The sequence below is a fragment of the Emydura macquarii genome, unplaced genomic scaffold (genome assembly GCF_026122565.2).
Source record: "Emydura macquarii macquarii isolate MOO-44397 ecotype Brisbane River unplaced genomic scaffold, CSIRO-AGI_Emac_v2 contig_1451, whole genome shotgun sequence".
Lineage (NCBI taxonomy): Eukaryota > Metazoa > Chordata > Testudines > Chelidae > Emydura > Emydura macquarii.
Window position 1 is genome coordinate 7,745,409 of NW_027131588.1, and position 18,848 is coordinate 7,764,256.

General features: G+C 40.4%; 1 protein-coding gene across 5 annotated transcripts in view; it reads left to right on the top strand.

Annotated features, from left to right (window-relative positions):
* The window catches only part of DENND4C (DENN domain containing 4C), a 113,432-nt gene that overhangs the window by 51,198 nt on the left and 43,386 nt on the right, over positions 1-18,848 (top strand). For all 5 annotated transcript variants that reach the window (XM_067553135.1, XM_067553136.1, XM_067553137.1 and 2 more), the window contains exons 5-10: positions 5,146-5,315; positions 6,767-7,008; positions 9,898-9,964; positions 10,581-10,639; positions 11,994-12,138; positions 13,798-13,973. In XM_067553135.1, coding sequence (XP_067409236.1) covers positions 5,146-5,315; positions 6,767-7,008; positions 9,898-9,964; positions 10,581-10,639; positions 11,994-12,138; positions 13,798-13,973 — 859 coding nt within the window. The remainder of the gene's footprint in view (positions 1-5,145; positions 5,316-6,766; positions 7,009-9,897; positions 9,965-10,580; positions 10,640-11,993; positions 12,139-13,797; positions 13,974-18,848) is intronic.

The following is an 18,848-nucleotide window of genomic DNA, read 5'->3' on the forward strand; positions in this document are numbered from 1 at the left end:
GCTTTGTGAGATGCGTGATACTTACTGGTCCTTAATTTTTTTTTGCATTTGGAAGGAAATTGGAAGCCAGCTTAGTCTGAGGAGACCAGGTATAATACACCACCAAATGACTACCACTATTACAAACAATTGGCTGTGTTCTGTATTGACTTCATGCTTGTTTCCTTTTATCTATATGGCTTGCCTTGGCAGATGCTGCAGCCTAGTATCCTTAAGTCAGTTTAGCAAGCATTTGTGGGTATATCAAAAAGCTTCTCTTTATTTTGTCGTGTGTGTTTTGGGGATGGTGGAGAGTGAGAAGTAGCTGGAGGCTCTAGACAACCTTTTACCTTTTGTTTTCATTTGTGTCTTCCTCATAACCATCAGAGCATTTTGCATATACCATGGAAGTTAGGTGCATTTCTTCTGTCCTCTCCTGCAACCTGTTCACCTGTTTTAAGTGAAGGAGAGGGACTAAGGCCATGTCTACACTGCAGTGCTAATTCGAATTAGCTTAATTTGACTTTCAGCAGCCGATTTATATAAATCGCAGCAGACTGTACACACTACGCTGTTTGCGCTCGTCTCTTGCGTTCACTGGCCAGCCTTAATTTGAATTAGAAAGCAGTGCAATGTGGGTAGCTATCCCACAGTGCAATTAGCCACGGTGGCTGTTGGGACGAGTGTCATCGTCCCAGGATGCAGCGCTGCTTCCCCCCATTTCCCCCCCTCCTCCCCCCCCAAACCAAACAGGAAAAGGATTTTCGCACTGGTTTTTTACTCCCTGTGGTCGCCGTTGGTGCAGAGACATGGAGCCAGCTCAGCTCTGCACTCTAATTGTGAGCGTGACAAATACATCACGACTTATCATGGAGTACTTTAGAAATAGAGCAAGAAGGCGAAGCAGATACTACACCTAATGCCACTGAAGCTGCCCTGGTACAAGACATCCAGCAGAACAATTCTCGATTGCTGCAGGCTGTAACATGTCACCTGTATTCCGTGGAACACAAGTTCTAGTGCAGGGAAACAAGCACAGACTGGTGGGAGCGCATCGTTATGCAGCTGTGGGATGATGATCAGTGGCTGCAAAACTTTCGGATGCGAAAGGCAACTTTCCTTGAACTGTGCTCAGAGCTGGCCCCGTCCCTGAAGTGCGTGAACACTCACTTGAGACAAGCTAGGACGGTGGAGAAGAGAGTGGCCATAGTTCTGTGGAAGCTGGCAACCCCTGACTGCTACCACTCGGTTGGGAACCAGTTTGGAGTCGGTAAATCCACAGTGGGCATAGCTGTGCACCAAGCGTGCAGTGCCATGAATAGACTTCTGCTACGAAGGCTAGTGACTTTAGGAAATGTGCAGGACATAGTGGAGGGTTTTGCCGCAATGGGCTTCCGAAACTGCGGGGGGACCATTGATGGGATGCACATCCCCATCTTAGCGCCTGCACACCTGGCGACCGAGTACATAAACCGCAAGGGGTACTTTTCAGTGGTCCTGCAGGGGCTAGTGGATCACAGGAGTCGTTTCACAGACATCAGTGTGGGGTGGTCTGGGAAGGTGCATGAAGCTCGTGTATTTCGTAACTCGGGGCTGTTCAGGCGGGCACTTTCTTCCCTGACCAAAATTTCAGATCAGGGGTGTGGAAATGCCCTATTAGTGATCTTGGGGGATCCTGCATACCACTTGCTCCCTTGGCTAATGAAGCCATACAATGGTCACCTTGACAGTGACAAGGAGTGTTTTAATAACAGGTTAAGCAGTTGCAGAATGGTTGTAGAATGTGCCTTTGGGCAATTAAAGGGTAGATGGAGGAGTCTCCTCACTAGGCTGGACATGAGTGAGAAGTTCCTCCCTCCTGTGATATCTGCTTGCTGTGTTCTTCATAATGTGTGTGAAGCGAAGGGGGAAAGGTTCCCCCAGGGTTGGGCTGTGGAGGCAGAAAGACTGGCCACCAATTATGAGCAGCCAGGTGCCAGCACTATGGTGAGAGCATATCGCGGAGCGCTTTGCATTAGGGAAGCTTTGAAAACCAGGTTCTGCAATGAGATGCAGGACTGATTTCTGTTCCTGTATGTTGTTTGCCTTTGATACCCACACCCCCCACCGCCCTTCGATATCTGTGCCTGAAAAATCTCTCATGAACAAGATATGACTTAATAAAGAAACGTTTTAGAAATATGCAAAAATTTATTTTTTAACATTCAAGTCTTGGATGGGGGGCGGGGGAGGAGGGTTCATTCACTGTCTCCAGGTGTAGGGTGGTAGCGTGGTGGCCAGCAGTCAGCGTGGCCGCCGCAGCTTTCTGCTCCCCTCCAGGGGGGTGGAGGAGAGCAAGTACTGCATCTTGGCCGATCTCCTCCAAGACCTGTTTGGGCAGGGGAAGGGGAGAGCGGCATAGCACTCCGTCAAGGAGCATTATGGAGGGCCTGCAGCAGGACTCTGTCCACAATAAGCCAGAGCAAGTCTGCCTGGTCCCGCAGTAGTCGCAGCATCTCCTGTGTGGTGCTGCGATCATGTTCCTGCATGTTCCGGGACAAGGTCAGCCTCCACGCTCTTTGCTCTGTCTCTGCGGCTGCCAAGGCGTTGATGAGCTCCGAAAAGATGTCATCTCTGGTTTTTTTTTCTTCCTTTTTCTAATCTGAGACAGTCTGTCTACAGCACTGCTTAATGGTCGGCCCACTGCATAGGTGTCTATAGAATGAAAGAAAAAACAAGATAGCTATAGTTAGCATAGTGAAGAACAAGATACATGTGTCAATTTCAATAATGATGCCTGTATGCAAACTGTGGCTACATTTTATGGTTAGGAACAGGATACATATGTATCAATATCAATAATGATGCCTTGATACAATGTAGGTAATGATTTTCTCTCTGGGCTTGTATTTAAAACCCTTACAGAGAGAAACTGCGGATCACGTGGTGATGGTGGGGTTTCTGTTTGTATTCCAAACCCTTACAGAGAGGAATTGCAGATGGCTTGTTGGGGGGGGTGTGTGAGGGGAAATCTGCTTGTACTCCAAACCCTTACAGAGAGAAATGGCGGACGGGGGGAGGATATCTTAAAACACCTGAAGCATGATGCTGGCTACCGAGTGTGCAGAGAAGAATCCTACTGTGGAGGGAAGAACAAGGCAGCCGTCCCTTGAAAAATTATTCAAGGGAAAACAGATTACATACATTAACTTTTTCATGTGATATCGACTGATGATAAAAGTAGCGTTTCGCATCACATAAAAAACAGGATCCCTGGTTAACCACCCAGTACAGTTAACGAAATGCCTGAGATCCCCTTCGTTCACCCCACACCCAATGTTCAAGGACAGAAATGCTAAAAAGAAAGAGAACTCACCAGATGTGCCTTCCCCATGATCATTTGTGCTGTCCTGTGTGCTGATGACTGCTTGGGGGTCAGGAATAAGTCCTGACTTTGTGGGAGAATGGACGCCCCGCTGTTCTGCACCCTGCTCTCCACAGCTTCCTCCTCATCCATGGAGTCCTCCACATTGTTCATGGACTGAACTAGCAGAGGTATCGATGCTGCAGGGAGGCATCGTGGTGGGATTGCCCTCCAGAATAGCATGCACCTCATCATAGAACCTGCATGTTTTGGGAGAGGAGCCCAAGCAGCTCTTAGATTCCCTGGCTTTCTGATACGACTGGCACAGCTCCTTGATCTTCACTGTGCACTGCTGAGCGTCCCTCTGTGTCCCTTCTCCAGCATGCCCTGTGATATCTTTCCATATATGTCCCGATTCCTTTTGCTGGCTCAGAACTGAGCCAGAACCGACTCCTCTCCCCACAGTCTGATGAGGTCTAAGACCTCTGGTCGACTCCATGCTGGAGCACATTTGGGCTTTGCAGTAGACATGCTGAGAACAGTGGCAAAGCTCTCTCCATGCTGGCAGCAAGCACAGGATATGGAAATTCAAATTTTCCCGGGGCTTGAAGGGAGGGGACTTTTCCTGCTTCTGAACAAAGAGCAGCACAGCGTGACTGTGCAGAGGGGTCAAAATGGGACATTTTGGGATACAGCCTGGAGGTTAATTAATTTGATTTAAAACCATTTACGTCTACACTGACGCTAATTTGATTTAGCAAATTCGATTTAGGCACTACACCACTTGCAGAGGTGGTCTTATTAGGTCGATTTTACAGGCACCTTAATTCGAATTAACAGTGGTGTCAGTGTAGATGCAGGTGTAATTAATTCAAATTAAGGGATCTTAAGTCGACCTAAGTCGCCAGTGTAGACCAGGCCTGAGGAACATCCCAACCAAGAACTGGCTGGGAAATCTCTTTACATAAATCTATCTGCAACGTGCCACTCAATTAGTGGCAGTAGCATTAGGCTTCTAAGAAAGAGACCTTCCTGATTTTCAATTGGACTTATGAAGCATAAGACATCAGAAATCTATAGATGAGCCTCCTCATTTGTCCCTTGAATGGAATAAATTACCAAAATTTATTTCCTGGGTGGAGCTGGAAACCACAGATACCAGGGTGGATGGGGCTATATAATAACTTAGATAAGTGATGTTGGTATGCTGATGCTTCTGTGCAGATTTTCTAGGAATTCAGAAGTATCTCTGCCAGCCAGAAACACTGCCCAAAAGGTGTTTAATGGTCACATGTTTGTCATAGCAATTAAATTACTAAATGATTAATATAAATTAATTGACGTTTAAAATAAACAGCCAGTAAGTGAGTTCATTTTTCTATTCAATAGAACATTAATTCTGCTAAGCCAAGGCATTGTTAGTGAAGCTAGAATGCTGGCTTCCTCTCTGGGAATTCCTTTGTATTGTAATCTCTTTAAATGGCACATCTAATTATTAGAAAAAATTTTAAGCAGCTCCTATCTAGTTTAAAGCCAAATCATTCAGTTATCAAAGTTTACAATTTGGAATTGTTTGAACGGTTACAAAAAGTAAGTTTTAAACATTAACATGAATATTTGAAATCCACATGAGATTGTTTGGTCTCTCAGTGTAATGGGAATTCCTTTCTTCTCTCCCCGCCCTCCAAAGGTTATATATACAGGAATTATGTCTAGTTAGCAATAGATTATAATGTATAGTTGTAGAAAACATAGTGGTGTTACATTGTTCAGAGTTGCAGAACACTGAAAATGCACTTGTCAATCTTTCCTTCTCCCAAAAGGCTTAATTTTCAGATATCCAGAGGATGATTATGAGTCATTCCCATTGTCAGAATCTGTACCTCTTTTCTGCCTTCCTATGGGTGCCACTATTGAATGCTGGGATTCTCAAACCAAATACCCATTACCTGTGTTTTCAACATTTGTCCTGACTGGTTCTTCTGCAGAAAAGGTATGATTGAGTAATGTGTTGGTTTATTTGTTTTTTTTAATGGTTGATATCTGGACCTATCCAAAGCTAGAATTCAATTGATACTTAGAGGGAAATATATATTGTTCCTTCAGGATAAATTTCATTTATCCTGCTGAATGTCTGTCACCTACGCACTTTGGATTTATTGTGTACAGGAATATGATGGAAAGCAGAAATACAAATCCTCCTGGTCACTTGTGACTGACGGATGCTAAATAATCTCCTTTTCCCTTTAAGTGTAATGAGTCTTGCTTCTAGAATTTTGAGAGGAATTCTGAAATATAAAGTCCAAAATACACACACAAGCATGCAGAAAACTGGCCCTCAAAATGAACCAGGGATGGTGATAGGTATGAAGAGCTTGAAGAGGCTGAGCCTATAGGAAAGCAAGGGACAGACAGACAAACAGGAAGGAAATAATATGAAGAGTTTTTGGTGGCGTTTAATCCCATGGGAGCCAAGCATACAGTTCTGGTTCCATAGAAGAACTAAAATTGTAGGACCTGGTGGATCAGGAAATTCAAACTCACTCCATGTGGGCAAGAGAAGTTTAGCCCATCTCTACAAAAGATGTTCAACTGGAAAAGGGCTCTTTAGTTACCTCGTTTATAATAATATTTAGGTTTAGTTTCTATTGGTCTCATCCCACAGCACCTGATTCTAATATTGTTCCATGGTTTGGGATTTCTTGGATGACAGTTTCTCCACCTTAGTAATCCTTATTGACCAAAGGACAACTGAAACCTGTTATCAACTTTTTTCCTTTATAAGGAATGTATTTTAGGGTATCAGTTATTGATCTTGCATTGTCAGTTTGCCAATGTATTGCAATTGATATGAAACTTTGACAGGCACGATTGGGAGTGTTAGGTAAACGCACTCTTCTGTCAAAAGTCTATGTAAAATGGGTTCTGAACTCCAAGCTCAGGTGCCTTTTTATGTTTAGTGTGACCACCACATGGAAATGTTCATAAACATAACGGTTTCCGAAACTGATATGGGTTGTGTAACTGCTAGCATGGTAGAAAGTGCCCCCTCGTAGCATAGAAGCTCTGGGATCCTTGAAGTTGTTAGTTTACTATACGTAAACTTTTGGAGGGGGGGAGGAGGGAAGGACGCAGAGTAAGACACAAGAAATAATGAAAAACTTAAAAGTTCATATTTCTCTATTCATAAGGATGCTTTAATATACAAAACATGAAATTTGATTGTTTGTATGTTTAATGTAGTTGTGCCTAGGAATCCCAGCCATGGACTAGGGCCCCATTGTGGTACTCCTGGTTTACAGCCCCATTGTACAAACACAGAACAAAAAGACTGAAAAGAAAAATCTGAAAATTAAAGAAATCAAACCCAACCTTCTATTTAATGTTGGGCATAACCATTTGCTTGTTTAGGTTTTGTTTTTGTTGTTTTTGTTCATCCTTCAGGTCTATGGTGCTGCTATTCAATTTTATGAACCTTATTCCCGGGAGCTGCTAACAGAAAAGCAGTGTATGCAGCTGGGCCTCCTGACAGCAGTGGAGAGAAAAGTGATTACTTCCAAATCCATCAATTCCAACAAGTGCATCTGCCTTCTCTCTCACTGGCCTTTCTTTGAAGCCTTTCGAAAATTTCTTATGTTCATCTACAAGCTCTCTGTCTCTGGGCCTCATCCTCTTCCTATTGAAAAGTATGTTTAGAATTTTCCAAATAAATTAATGTTTCAAGGCACTTAAATGTAGCTGTTGCTCAAAAAATGAGGTGACCATATATAAATGGCATCTTCTTATTGGTGTATTTGTTCTGTACTTTTGACTTGATTGGCGTATACTGAATGGACAAAAACTACTTGTTGTATTGGCTCTGCAGTGCAGTACTATGAGGAGCAAACTGGATTCTTTCCTGCCTCATTTGTTAATGTCCTGTCTTCGTATTCTCTTACTGGTGACAAGATTAAAAAAACAGCTAGATTTTTAGATCCTGATTTAAACTGCAGTGCTGCAATTTAGAAAAATAAATGTTCTTTTAAAATGAATTGATTTGGTATGAAATCACTGGGGGTATAAACAGAGAACCCTAAGGATTATTTAAAGAAAATGCATATGTAGGCTATTTTTAAAATTAGCAGTTAATGTAGGGTGGCCACGATCATCTTTCTAAGAAACAGGATTTCGTGGCTCTTGTCAGATGGAATCCTGCAAGACAAACTAATTCACACACAGGAAAAAAGTGGCATATGTATGCTAGTAATATTGATTCACTTACAGAAATGGCACACTTCTAGAAATGACACTTTTAATTAATTAATGTCATTAGTTTTATTTGTTACGTTTCATCAGCTGCTCGGGTGGAAACTTTGGCTACTCCTCTCCCTTCCCCCTTTTTAAGGATGCCCCTCTGAGCCCTTGAGGTGTCCGAGCTACTAATATTTAGCTTCTTTATACACTAAATGTGTGAAAGGAGGTATTTTTGAATCAATTTATGTATGGATAAGGAGGTCTTTTTAGCATTTTTAGTTTAGATTCATAAATAATCTCTGTACAACCCATTGCAAGAAGTGAAGACCATGTTAGACAACAGTGTATGTTAACAGAGGATACTGTAATCCTATGAATATGGAGATACATTTGGATGACTCTGACCTGTTGATCAGCACTGATATTTGATTCCTGTCCGTCAGTGAAACTCTCCGCAATGCCTCCTAATCAAAACTTTATCAGACTGAGATTGGAGATTTACTGGTTCATGGTTGTTCAGATTAGTGATTGTGGAATAATATGCTATTATGTTTGAGGATGAGCTATTGTATTTTTTAAGGATGGGATAATAACTAATGCATCTCTCCTTTTAAGACAGATGTTAGAGGAACTTTGCTGTATAGTTACAGCCTAAAAATGCTTGAAACTTAAAAACTTTAAGCTACAGTTTATCTATTAAGGTGTTGTGTATACTCCTAAAATGGTAATTGATTTAGTAATGTAGCTAGATTCAAATAGCACATACAACATTAAAAGTGGCTATTTAAGAATTTGATCTTTGAAAGCTGCAAGCTATTTGAACTTTTAGTTCTGTGTTTGTGTAATCATGTCGCAGAAAATATAACTAAAAATAAATGCAGATGACCTTTAAGTTGGTAGTTCCCTGGGGATTTTTCCAAAGATGGGTTTTTACAGTGGCTAGAGATCAAAGGAAATCACACTGTACCAATCTGCTCAGTAATCTCCTGACATAACCAAAATCAATAAAAAGATCTCAAATTACTTAATTGTAATTGAAAATGGAGTGTTACTGACTGCTAGTCAAGAAATTAGTTTGTATGAACTGTATGATCAACATCCATTGAGTTCAGTTAAAGACACTGACAACCCCTGCCCACTCCATACCCCAAATTTCACCTCAAGCTATGCTATGAGGGAGGTGAGAATAAGTTTATCAGTCTCCCACTTTTTCAAATAAAATATTGGGGAAGCTGCATTAATCCGTTAAATATGTAGTATTTGACTTCTAGACTGCCAGTTCAAATCCAGCCCGAGGTCTGTAATGATCAAGTCTTACCACTGTTTTGCAGCTATTAACTATACTATGATGTATAATAAGAATGGGATGGTCTCTGTCGGGTTCCTAATAGATAAATGTCAAAATGATTAAACTGCCACAGTTAGGGCTAACTGACCCCCCTGTATGATTCCATAGGAATGAGAAATGTTAAAAACTTTGATAAGGGAGAAGCCAAGGATTTGTTCAGGCATGAAAACTCTCCCTCTTGGAAGTCACTGCTATGAAAGGTTGAGGTACATAGGTGTGAAGCTTGACAAAACTCTCACTGTTCTACTGAGTGAGCTAGCAGACAGTGAGAAGCCCTGCTGTCATTAGAGTATGGATAGAATAAACAGTGATGGAAATGGTTCATTTTTCATAATTTTTGGGGGGCGGGTTGGGGGGCGTGAGAGGTTGTATTCAGAGGGAAAATGCCATGTCACTTAATCCCCAAATTAAATGTATCTGTTTGCAGTATGCAGTGCACTCTTTTTACTTCCCCTAAATGATGTATTTTTGGAAAAATATTCACTGCAATTACAAAACAACAATAAAAAATCTATGGCAAATTTAGGTTTTAACATACACAACCTGAGCATGTGGTATTAATAATCAGAATGCATTTTGTAGGATATACATGAAACCTGGTAAGTGGGTTCTTTTAATAAGATGCTGTTTTAAAAATAAATTTAACTTTGAATTTTAAAGTGAATGTACCTTTTAATTGTTGTCTTGTACATTGAAAATGTGGTGGTTGACACAACATTATAGGACGTTTAAATGCAGTTTCCTCCTTCTGAAGGACACTTGATATTTTTAGTATCTGGTCCATAAAACAAAGCTATAAAAATCTCTTCCTTGTTGTACTACAGCAGGTAAGTGTGTAAGTAACTTTGCAAACCTTCCCCTAGACTGTTTTAAATGGGGTTTAAAAAAAAAAAATCTGTGAAAGCAAAGCAGGTGAAAAGCTGTCTGCTATACTTAAAACTGAATTTCCTGAATCAAAAACTGTTTTTTGGGTTTTTTTTTAATTTCTTTTCAGGCACATATCCCATTTCATGCACAACATACCTTTCCCTTCACCTCAAAGACCAAGAATACTTGTACAGGTAACAAAAACATTTATTTCTGTTTCTGGTTATAAAGGTGGGGTGGCCCTTTTTCCTAAAAGCACTGAAAGTGTGGGTTCTTCCTTTGAGCTTCTGTCCTCAGCCTTAGAGCTGCTCTCTACACAAGGGGCCAAATACTCCTCTCTTACAGCTCTGTAAATTTGGAGTAGTTCAGTTGAAATTCCAGGAGAGCTATTCCAGATTTATAATCGTGTAACTGGCAATCATGTTCTTCAGGGTCTTCAAATTTCCATTGCTTACCTTTGTTTTATAGGCACCATTTACTGTACCCACCCTGCCGCTGCAGATTAGATGTGAACCCCTCTGGAACTGTCTGTAATGCCACTCTGTTCATTACCAGGCAGTAGTTGCATGTTCAGTGCTATCACAGACTGCTTCTTGTAACTTCTCTGAATTGTCTTGGTGATTACTCTGTGTCTTCTTGACCAGTGAACAGAAGTCTCAAGGGTTCTTGCTGATACCTCCCCGCATAGCTTTGTAATGTACTGTTTTAGTGTGCCTGCTGTGCCAGAAGAATATTCTGATGTAAGCTTTGATTGGAATATTGTCTCTTGAGTTGACCGTATAATCCATTTAATGTTTTCACCTTTCTCAGCTTTCTGCCCATGATGCGTTAATATTGTCTCAACCAGTTTCTACACCCTTGCCACTCAGGTAACATTAACAATGTTTAAATTCTATACTGTTTATTGATGAGAGGTTGGTTTTTGTGGGTTTTTTTTTTTTTTTTGAGGATGAAGCATGAAAAAATAAACCTTTACCATAATATAATTCAATCTCAGGTCATTGGAAAAAAGTCAAACATATGTACAATCATATATTTATAATGCAGTTTGTATGGAAAAGTAGTGTACAAGCCCCATCATGTATGAGAGTAGTAAGGCTTGAATAATTACTGTATCTGAACAGCAGATGATTACTTGCTGGCTCAGTGTAGGATCTCTTATGAGTAGAGAGTGCTAGCTGAGAGTGATTATTTTTTTAAAATAGTGGATATTTTGGGAAATGAATTGTACGTTGTGATCCCCATATTTTTCTTTGCAACAGAGACTTGTTCTTCTTCCTCTTTTTCTCTTCTAATCTGCGGGAGTGTGGGCACTAGCTTTGTACAGTCAGCTAGTGTGCATACATGTGCAAGCACAGTAGAAGACAAAAATGAGTCTAAAGATGTATTTGTATAGTCATAGGGGTTTGCACATTCTCTGCAAAAGCAGTCTGAAGCTTCTCCATTCTGTAGCCCACTATGCACAATTTACATTTGTAGTATACGTTTTTATATTTACAAATTTGCTTTTTAGTTTTAACACTTCAGTCAACCTGTGTTCAGACTGGAGAACAAAAAATACTTTCCCTGGAAAATATTTATATATTTACATGTTTTTAAATTGGGATCTTTGAGCATAGGAGGTACAAAGAGTTTTACAAATGATAGGTATCCAGCACCTTTAGAATGTATTCACCTTAGGGTAGTGAATAGCAGCCAGCCAGGAAACTACACAGTGACGTGGGTCATAGAGAGACTCTTGCTCCAAGACAGGAGGGGAAACCCCATCTCTTTTGTATGAAGTGTCATAGAATCTTTAATATCCACAAATTGTTTACCAAAAAAAAGCACACAAATTGAAGTGCATGGAATTAGTTCACTAGTCAAACAGGCCATCCTTTCATAATGCCTATTTTATTTCATAGTAAGTAAGGCTGCTGGATGCTCATGCACGTAACAGGAAACTCATAAACATAACAAAGAACTACTGAAGCTTCTTTAAAGGGGTTTCCTTGGATTTAATTTCTATTTGCAATAGTGAAAACACTGTAGTGAGGTGCTGGTTATTGACTGGCTATTCATAATGACATGAGTTGAAGCCAACAGCTTCTCTTAGCCAGACATAGTCCCCAGTAAATGCTCAGCACTTTAATAATTGCTACAGCAACAGCAATTATATCTTTAGCTGTCTGTTGAACACTGCTATTTAGATCCCAGTAATCTTCTCTTCTCTTCTCTTCTTAGTGGAGCAAACTTCAGTACTTTGCTGATGAATCTTGGACCAGAAAACTGTGCTACCTTGTTACTCTTTGTATTGCTAGAGGGCAAAATCCTCCTGCACTCTCTGAGACCAGCTGTACTGACTGGAGTAGCTGAAGCTGTAGTAGCTGTAAGTACAGGATGTGGTGTACAGTAGTGAATGAAGTCATTGCTGACTCCACAGTGTAATTTTTCATTACGACTTCCACTCTTTATCACCTTCTCAATTTGACTAAAAAAAACCCCTCCTTTTGGCCTGAAATGCTCATGCCTAGTCTCAGCCGAACTGTGACAGAAAGAGCTTACAATCTTTTTATGTTACTGTTATATTAAATGCCACTGTTCTTTAAGTTGCTGACTCTTTGTAGTCTTTGACAATTGCTTCTGTGTTATTTAATGCCTGATGCTTTAAAAGATAATGGAATGCTGATCTCTTGGGAAGTCAGAAACCACAAATAACAGATCAAAGGTCCTAGAGAAGGATTGGTCTCTCCCTCAGGAGCAGTACCACAGGAAAACTCTTGTGGGCACGAGGAAGGTAGCTAAAAGTTAGGCCCTAACTCTTACAGACTCTCTCTCAAGCAGGAATGGCCAAACTTACTGACCCCAGAGATCACCCTCCCCTCTGGGCAGAATCCTCTAGCTCCATCACTCTGCCACACGGCAGAAATTCCAAGCTCCCCACCCAAGCCTGGTAGGCGGAGAATGGAGGGGATATAGGGGACTGCAAGCTGCACTTCAACTGTAACAAGCCACGATTTGGCCACCTTTGTTCTACAGAGACCTGTACGACCGAAATTCAAATGCCTCAGGAGACACTGGAGATGTACTTTTGAACCAGATGTCTTCGGATATGCCAATAATACTGGTTTCCTTGTGGGTTAAATCAATGGCAAGTGTGTAAAAAAAAAAAAAAAAAAGCCACTTTTGAGTTTAGAATGACACAGAAAAACATTGCATAACTCACATGGCTCAATTAACTCTTCTTGAAATAAACAGTCCCTTTTTTGAGCCAAAATTAAATGCAAGAAACTTCAGCCTAAAACTTCAGAAGAAATATTCTATTCTAAACCTCTGTTTTTGGCATTACAGGTCTCTTGAGTCCTATGATTATGATGATAGTGATTTAACTCACTTGGTAGGGGAATAACAAAGTTTGAAGCTCAGATCTTCTAAGGTTTCTGAAATCTTTTGTTAATGCAATATTGTTCACACTTCCCATGCAGCTATATTTTTCCTCTTGGAGGTCTTAAAAAAAAGTTGATAACTTTTAGCAAAATATCTGCAGACCAGGTTAAATCAGTGAAAAACATACTTTTCAAGTGCATTTTCATTTCTAGTGCAAAGCAAATGAAATGTGGATGTGTCAGTGAAGATATTGCAAGCACAGTTGAAGGAACCACAGCAGAAATCCATGAAATTCCTGCTTCCTCAGTGAATTTTTCTGATACCTTCAAAAGTGGCTAATATATTTAATATTTGACTGTAAATTAATGTGTGATTAAGCACCCTAAATAGCCATTTTATAGCAGTAGCATTTTGTGATTGTCCATTATGATGAGGTCTCAGTTTTAATTGTTATAACTATTAGAATTACTACAGTTTGTTATGCAGCCCTCTAAAAAGTGCACTGAAGAACCTGTGAGACAACTTGAAGGTGGCTTGCATTGTTGACTGTGTAACAAAGCTCTTGGTATTTTAGTTTCCTGTATTCATCAACGTCACTTGTTTTTATTGCATAGTATCTGTTGTCCTGTTTAATACATGTTTCATTTCATTTTTCCTTCAGATGATCTTTCCATTTCAATGGCAGTGTCCATACATCCCCCTGTGTCCCTTGTCTCTGGCAGCGGTGCTCAGTGCTCCTGTTCCATTTATAGTTGGAGTTGATTCAAGATACTTTGATCTGTATGATCCACCACAGGATGTTGCTTGCATTGACTTAGACACAAACATGGTATACCTGTAAGTTTGGGTTTTTTAAAAACTTTACTGATTTTTACATAAGGATCCAGAAATCCCCAAAGTAACCAATAAGCAGATATGTACAGTGTAGGAGAATTTTTCATCAGATTTTTTTTCAGTCCTTCCCTTTCTGCTGCTACTAATGCTTCATAGCAAACCAAAATGTACCAAATCAGTCTCTTGGGCAAAATTCAGAGGTGTGATGCAAATGGTGGTGTAAGTCTGTGTGTGTGTAAGGGTTGCTGTAACATAATGTGAAAAGGGTGGAAATGTAGGACAGAAAAAGCAACCAATCAGAGGGTGTAAGCTAGACTATGGGAGGGGCCTGCATCTTGTACCATCCTGTTTGCTTTTCCTGCTGCGATCCCACCCTTGCACCACCATTTACACCATCTCTGAATTTGATCTGTATGACTGAAATACAATTTCAGATGTGTCCCACAAACATATGGATGTTCAGTTCAATGTAAAACTATGAGCTGAAATAGAAATGCATGTAAAATGCTCATGTCCACTTTTCAGGTCCTTTGTCAACATGAAGTATTTTAAGTCATTAGGGAAGCATTAGTTCTTTTGGTTGGATGAGCGTTATACTGACATGAGGCATATATTGTATGGAGGGTGTGGAGAAAAAAAAATCTTCATTAAAACTCAGACCCTTAGGCTGAATTTCTAACCCTGTTGTGTTTAGTATATGATAAGATGACAAAAGAGCCTGTGAAAAACAGCAGATGTGAGGCTAGACACGCTCTTGAAGAATTTTTCTGGTACTACAGGATTCAAATTCTTGTTCTCACTAGTCAAACCACAGTTCTTTTCAAAACTACATTTCACGTACCAAGAATGACATTCAAACCATAATTCTGAAGTGGGAGAAAAATTGATGCTGCTGCTCTGAATGTGCCCATGGCAATATTAGTAATGTAAATATTTCAATAGAAACTGTTGCTTTCCATTGCTTCTGCATGCAACGCAGTAAAAACTTAACATAATGGAAGTTAAGCAGAAATTATTTCAAATACTGTACTGTATAGACAATTAGAGAAGGAGTGATTGAAATGGCAGAACTTTAATAAAGATGTACATGTTGAAACTAGCTGAATGACTGTATAAACCTTTTTCTTGCTGTAATAAAGGACTCCCATTAATCTAATAATCACACGCTCTTCTGCAAATGCTAACCTATTAGTGTTAAGTGACCCCTGTCAGTATTGCAACTGAATGAGTAGAGTTTTTCTGTCTTCAGTTTGTTTTGTGCATCTCAACATTTTGCAGATAGTCAGTTTTATTGTTTCCACAATAAATTTAAGTTAAATTTCCTTCTTTGTCTGTCACACAGCAACAATAGAAAGAATATTCTCAGAGGAATTCTGGCAGCTATGGTTCTCGAAACTACTTTAAGTTTTTTTTTTTTTTTTTTTTTTTTTTTTTTTAAACGGATAGATTTCATGTTGACTGTGTCCCTTTAATTTTATAAACCACATATAAGGGATACTATGCAACATAACTGTTACTGTTTTTGTGTTTTTCCTTATTATGAATGAATTAACCAAAATTGGTTGCCTTCTTTACACAGCTGTTTGTGCAGTTCCCTCTCCAAAAGGAAAGCTGACCTGTTCTCTCCTCAACTTGTTTATTAAAATGATTTAAACTTAATCATTAATGTAAAACTAAGATGTTGATTAATTTAGACTTAATCATTTAGTGAATTGTTTCTTGCCTTTTAGAGATTATTCCAGGCTAGTGGAAACCACAATCTTAAATAATGATGTTGGCTGTAATTGCACACAATATGTGTTTTCTTTTCCTCTGCAGAAATACATTTTGTGTTGTTCCATGTCAAATTTTTAACTTTAATCTGATTTTCATGATTAAACATTGGAGTTACAATTAGTCATTGGGTCTCTGACTCAGTTTGAACTGTCTTTTTCTTCATGTCAAGGGGACAGTTCCTGTGATGTTTATTGAAAAAATGTTTCCTTTAAACTATGGAAAGACTCACTGTCCCTGGAGTAGCATCAAAAGAAATACTGCAGAACAATGCTGCTTGTGTATTTTTAATAGAAATATTGTACAATTTGTTCTCAGCAGTCCATTTAGAGGACTGTACTACAGAAGGAATAGTCATGGTGCTGGGGAAAGGAAAAGAATAGAATTGAAAGCTTTTTGTCTTCAGTGTAAAAATACCTTGGTGGTTTTTTTGTTTTTTTTTTTAAATAAAAGCCATTGCAAGTGGAGATTTCAGTATTTGGTCATGGAGATGTGATTCTCCAATGTATAGTGGTGGGGTATTAAGTAGAGCAGTGTTTCTTAACCTTTTAAGTAGCAAGTACCCCCTAACTTCTGAAAATTTTAATAAGTACCCGAACACTCAAATTTTCCACAGGATTTTATATTTACAGACTGTGAGCCATATGTTGGAAGAAGGGCTGAGTGTATAGGGCCATGATATGGCAGATGTCAGATCTAGTGTGGGTACGGTTACCACCTTTACACCAGGGGTGCACAACTCAAGTATGTACTTGGGCTAGAGGTGATGTTGGCGAAAGCTAGGAGGCTTTGAGTGGCATGCCAATGCTGTGGAACATAAAGCGCCACGCCAAATTTTTTGGCATAGATTTGAGAGGAGGAAGGGGTGAGAGAGAGAGACTGGAAAAGGGTAACTGGTGAAATCTGGGGCTGTCAGCAGTGAAAATTGACAGCAGTGAAATTGACAAGTTTTCTGGGCACCTGGCTTTGAGCCCATGAGGTGGGCGACTGCCACCCAATCCGAGCTGCGGCAGAGGAGGCTTCTGCGCCGGCTGGGAACCCAGGGATGTGGGCAGGCGGCTGCTGCCCGTCTTCAAGCCAGGGCACTGGAGACTGTCCCTTGACTCGGAGCTGTGGCGTGGGTGGCTGCCACCCAGCTGTGAGCCCAGTTTGTGAGATACAGGAGGCTGTCACCGGGCTCCCACCTGGGAGCTGGGACTCAGCGGAAAGTGGAGGGCTGCTGCCTGCCTCTCCCAGAAGCTAGTGGCAACTGCCTGCCTCCCAGCTGGGACCATGTGGGAAGTGGTCTGGGGAAGCCGGGAGGCAGCAGCCATTGGCAGCTGCTGCCCGCCTCCCCTTCACTCTGTTTTTCCCCGGGTACTCCCTGCCTGTGTTTCATGTATCCTCAGGGGTACGTGTACGACAGGTTGAGAAACTATGCTCTAAGTAACCATAAGTAGAGAATCACCAAAGGTTCAGTTCAAATAAGCAACTGAAAGTTCAAATAACATAAAACTTATTTGGGCTAGTTACTGGGTTTGGAATCTTCGAGGAGTTAGAGTTTTTGTGAGACTTCCAGTACTTTGTGGCACTAACTTGGTCAAAACCTGGTGGTGAAGAACAGTGGCAAAAAGTAATGTTTAAAAACCCCCTCAAACTTAAAACAAACCAACAACAAATAAATCTTTGTGGTTAAAGCAGGTGATTGGGAATCAGGAGACCTGGTTTCTCTTTCCTGCAATGTCACATAGGCCCATGTTTTCAAGACTATCACCAAAAATTGGTTGCCTATTTTGGCTAGCTTATTGATAGTAGCTATAGCCTGATTTTCAGAGGTGCTGAATACCTGCAACTCCCACTGAAGTAGACTGGCGCTGTTGGTGACTTCACCTCTGGAAATATGTGCCCCCCTTGTCTCTAGTTAGTTCTTTCCTCACCTGCATAACGGGGGTGTTTCTCTATCTCAGCAACATGTTCATGCCAAATCAGTGTCTGTGAAATACTGCATGAAAGACTGTGTATAGAAGAGTACAGTGTTAAGAACGAAGGTTAATGCTGGCTTTTATTTTATTCAAGACTCATTCCTTTTTCTTGTATAAAAATAAAATGTAACAGTGCTGCTATAGTGAAGCTGATTTTGAAAGACCTTTATAGCTTAATAGAAAGGATAATATTTTTCAGAAAGGCAGTGTTTTCTAGTACAACAGTCTGTCTCAACTAGTCGTTGACAAGTGTCTTTTGAAAGCAGTTAGTGCTAGTTGCTCCATTATCATAAACTGATGAAGCATTATTTACTGCCAACAAATGTTGAATGGCTTTCATTCATCCAATGTTCTTTTTAGTGCCTGTCCTTCCTTGCTTTCAGACTATATCTGCAAAAGTAACAACAACAACAATCTTTTTGAGAGAGGGAGGATTTTAGGACAAGAAGAGTTTGGGTTTTTGTTTTGTTTTTTTTAAAAAAGTCCTCCTTTTTGTTTTACATGTTGAATTGGAAAAACAGTATAGCCAATGTTGCTATAGAGCCATCAGGGAAAGAAAGTGGGAGGAGAGTTCCCTGAGCACACAACTGCAAGCCAGGAACCACAGAGTTCTAATCCTGGCTCTGACTTGCTGTGTGGTCTTTTGACAGTTCCTACTTAGATCCTCTGCCTCAGTTTCCTCGTGAGTAAAATGGGAGTGATTGTTTTTGCAAAGACCCCTGTGAGCTGAAGTCCTTATTTGTAAAGCACTTTGAGAATGAAGAACCCTGTATGGTTGCTAAGTGTTTCTTTTGTTTATAGTTTCTGCAGGCAATGTTGTCTGAAGTAAAATGTCTACAAATATTTTTCAAAAATAAGAATGTAATTGACTATACTAACACTGATCCAACAATAGGTGAGCAATTGTATTACTGATGCAAAGCAACAAAGGAGTAATGCACGCCTCAGCCAAACTAGTACTGTGGTACTAGGTACTGTGCCAGCAATATCTGCTACATTTCTTGCTATAGTAATTTCCTTTTCCCCTTGCATTCCAGAAGGGAGGCACATACATGCCTAGAGTTCTCAGCATTCACCCCTCACCCTCTCAATTTATTTCTTCTCTGCTAAACAAGGCCTTGCATTGTAACCACTGTCTTTCTAA